Genomic DNA, 4,420 nt, shown 5'->3' on the forward strand with positions numbered 1-4,420 from the left:
TTTATAGCTACGAAATTATTAAAAGGCTATAAAGCTTTTTTTTAAAAAACCAAAAGAGCATGAATCACCGACCCATGTGTTACAAGGAGAAAAGATACTCCTCTGTCTAGATATTAGTATAGTCTACCGGACTGTGCCTTTATAATGGAATTATTATACCTTATAAGTCATACTACCTCTACCTTCAGTCTTTCGGCTGAATACTACCAAAAAAAAAAAAATTTTTGAAGTTTATTTGTAATATGGGCATTGTTTAAATTTATTTGGAAAATAAAAAAAGAAGTAAATTTCGACAATGATATTGCCAAAATTCTGAGAAAAAAGTATAAACGATGAGAGAGAAATTATGTGACGAAAGAGAGAGATATGAATTTCAATAGTTATTGAAATTCCTACCCAAAATAGAAGAGTGCTCGAAATAGGAAGAGTGCACAAGAGAAAAATAGGAATTGTTTGCCGAAATTGTATAAGAGAGAGGAGAGAAGAAAAAAAAAGTTCTATTACTATAATATTTTCATAACAAATTATAAATGGTTAGTTATTATTGATTATAATTTGAATTTATCATTAAAATTACTTTTTTATCCCACCAAATACAACTTAAAACAACTTTCATTTATACACACACCCCAATTCAAACCCCTAATCACTGTCACTTTCTTACGGAAAAAAATTGTCAACTTGCAGTGATAGAACACGTGTTCAATGCAGGTTCATGATTTTTTTTTTTTTTTATAGGCATTAGGGGTATAGGTACGGATTGGGGTGTGTGTTTATTTTATATATATAGGTGCTATAGTTTCTATGGATTGGGGTGCCATAATTTTTTTTTTTTTTCCCTCTCTCTTCTGCAATTTCTCCCCTACAATTTCGGCAACTCTATTAAACAATGCCCATATCATAAATAAATTTCATTTTTTTGTAATATTCAGTCAAAAGACTCTCTACCTCCCCACTTTGAAAATCTTGCATTCAAGAAAAAAACTCCATGATAGAAGAGCTAAAAACCCGAGCTAAAGTTGGTGTTGGGTTGAACGCCCTCCGGAAAGCTCTGACCAAAGAATTGAGATTTGTGGTCCCTAAAGTAGTTAAGTATGTGGAATTGATTGAAGGAGATGGTGGCCTTGGTACACTCCTTCTCTTCAATTTCTTCTCTGTTGGTGAGTCCATCTACTTTGATCGTTGAGTTTATTGGCCTATTTATTTCATTTGAAAAAAAAAAAAAGAGAAGAGTTTGTTGGCTTATGATTTGATTTATGAACTACTCCAAATCATTTCTTATATTTTAGACAAGAGCAGGGACGAACTCAGGATTTCAAGTTAGAGGGGGCCGGAGTATAAGAAGAAAAAATTTTCAAATATGTATCCATATAGTATTAACAAATTATAAATACACAAAATTGTTGTTTTTTAATACATTAAAATGTAATTATCTACCAACAAAGACAAAAACAAAAACAATTTTTTTTTTTTTAATACTNTAACTATTCAAAAAATCATCCTCACCAACTCACCGTCTTTCATACAAAAACAATTTTTTTTTTTTTAATACTAGGCTAGCTTAGATTTTTTTTTTTTTTTTTTTTTTTAAGTTAGGGCATTCACAGTAGTGGTGCTAAAAAATTTAGCTTTTAGCACCTCAAAAAGTAATTTATCTATTTTACCACCTCGCTTTACAATACACCTAATATCAAATGTTCTTTCTTTTTACCGCTTCATTTAAAATAATATAAACAACTCATTAAAATAACAAAGGAAAAGAGAGAATTTGAGTTTTTTAATTGAAGATAGAGAGACAATCTTAATAAAATATTGTATTTTATTTTTATATCAGTCTAGTGTAGTTGCAAAAAATTTAGCTTTAACTTCTCCAATAACACATGGTTTGTTGGTTCTTTGATGGTAAAATAGTTTTTTTTTTTTTTTTTTGCTAAAATACAATCACCATTGTAAATACTTATATTGTTTTTGTTAAGTTTTTGGGTTGAATATAAAAGTTCGGATTTGTGCTAAAACACAAGAGCTTGTTCAAACCCCCAATTAAAAATTACAGGTAGATTGCTTTTACTCTAACTTAGACTAAGTGCGGAGTAAGAGCATATAAGCACAATGAACCGATAACACTACCCTAAGTCATATTCATCCATCATCAACAATAAAAAGAAAGCTTAAAGAGTAAGGAAGAGAGATGCAAACACAAGATAATACTGAGACGTATTATCAAAAAGGAAACCAAAAAATTCGGCGAAAAACCTCTCCACGGCCCTCCAAGTCGAAATCAATCCACTAGAGAATAAAATTGAAGTACACGAATAACAAAAGACCCTTCAAGTCTAATCTATCCCATGTATTTGAGCCCTCCAAGCTCCTACCAACTGACTTCTCGAAGCCTTATCTTCTCTAACTTTCCGAATCCCGTAATTCAGCCCAATTGCATCCTCCAATGAATGGCTCCTTTCAATACTTCCTATTAGTACCAAAATCTCACTTTACACTCAATATGAGTGTGGTAAGTGTTTGGACTAGCAATCTCTCAAAGATGTAGAGATGGAGAGGTAGGAGTTAAGAAAAATCATAAGGAAATGTGTAGATAATTGTGGGTATGACAATCTCTAACTCTCAAGTATATTTTCTAGGGTTTTCTCTCTAAAAAGCACTCTTTACCATTTGTGGGTAATGAGGGTATATATAGTGTGGGTAAAAACATGATAAAGCAAAACATAACTTTTCACGAGTCCTTCATGGGATGGCCTTAGCAGTGAGACACTCGCAAAAAGTACAGCCTAACGCGACTCTTCATCTTTCAATCATGTGCTCCACATGCGGCTTTTTTCGCGAGTAAACTTCTCTCGAGATAGTCGTGAGAAAGTTGCGAAATCCACTTGTACATTCTTTGAAACTTGAGTCTTTACCAATCTCTCACACTCATCCCTTACAATTAATCCCACATACATACAAGGAAAATGATTGAAGAAATTACAATCAAATTTAGCATGGAATTAAAGCCAACACAACATAGTTGGAAATCACAACTTTAAAGAATAGTTGCTAGTTGGAGGGGGCCTAAGGTTTTGGAATAGAGGAACTACAAAAATGATGCATATAATTTGTAAAAAAAAAAAAAAAATTGGACCAGGGGACCTGGGCCCCTTTAGGCCCCCACCTAGGTTTGTCCCTGGGCATGAGTAATTATTAGGTGTTCTCAAAATACAATGAAATAGTACTCCTTTCTTTCATATCTATTATAGATCCCACTAATTACTTGAAGATATATAATCCATCATGAATGTTAGAGAAAGGATTGCTATGTTACTGTGTAGCATGCACCTAATAATTTTCCTTGAATCATTTGAGGAAAGGGTCTTAATTAGTACGGAACTTTAAGTTTGCTCTAACAAACTATATGACTGAAAGTTTTAGATGTAACCCAAAGTGGAATAAAAAATATCACTTTAGAGCAATAACAAAAAATAAATCACTTTTAGAGGTGACAAGAGCCTAGTACTTCAACGAGTACATTTTGACGTTTTTAATGAAGACATTCATGGTTCAAATCTCCCCTCCAACATTTTAACTATTTAAAGTTATCATTTTGACATTACTTCTTGCTTTATTTGCTTTCAAATTGAAAATTGCCAATAATATTGTAACTTGATGACATTGTCAAGTGTCTTAAATAGAGACACTCAAGGTTCAAATCTCCTACGAATACCTTTTTTTTTTTTAAATGAAAATTTTTTGTATTCATTTTGCATTTGTATGAATTTAGTTCCTGTACTAGCATGCCAACTAGATAAAAATGTAAATAAATGATGTGATGTTGCTAATGAAATTCTCTTTATGACCATTATCATATGGATCCATAGTAGCATATCAAAAAGAAGAAATTGTGGAGCTTGATGAGTCTTTTCATCGAATTGCTCTTCAAGTGCTGGAAGGAGGACATCTGAATAAAGGTTTTTCCTTCTACATGATAACTTTCCAACTAACTACAATTGCAGAGCAGGAGACTTTGGTTGATATCACAATCTCATCTGAGACTGAAACATATCAAGAAAGTACCATGCCCTCGAAGACGATAAAGGCCACATTAGAATTTCTTAAGTGCTTAGAAACCAAATCATGAATGGCGCTTCCTAGAATTTTTTTTTCTTTTTCTTTTTTGTAATAATTAATAATCCAGATTAATGCTTTTAATGCTAGAAAAAGGTTTCTCTTTAAACTAGTTTAGAGAGAAACTCTTCAAACTCCCTTTATATCATTTTATTGAATATGAATTTTAAAAATCAAATTATTGGATTGCATGATCTTATTTAATGCTCCATGTCATCTCAGTTTATCCCATTTTGAGTATTTAATTTTTTCTTTACCAATTGCATCATGTCATGCCTCTTTTTTTTCTTTTCATTTTTTGATAAAG

General features: G+C 31.9%; 1 protein-coding gene across 1 annotated transcript; it reads left to right on the top strand.

Moving 5' to 3' along the window:
- Positions 1–988: 988 nt before the first annotated feature.
- LOC112032081 (phytohormone-binding protein-like) lies at positions 989–4,126 on the top strand. Its single transcript, XM_065771973.1, has 2 exons — positions 989–1,157; positions 3,855–4,126. The coding sequence occupies exons 1-2, from the start codon at positions 989–991 to the stop codon at positions 4,124–4,126; spliced, it is 441 nt and encodes a 146-aa protein (XP_065628045.1).
- The last annotated feature ends 294 nt before the right edge of the window (positions 4,127–4,420 follow it).

This window comes from Quercus suber, unplaced genomic scaffold (assembly GCF_002906115.3).
Source record: "Quercus suber isolate HL8 unplaced genomic scaffold, Cork oak 2.0 scaffold_51, whole genome shotgun sequence".
NCBI lineage: Eukaryota > Viridiplantae > Streptophyta > Magnoliopsida > Fagales > Fagaceae > Quercus > Quercus suber.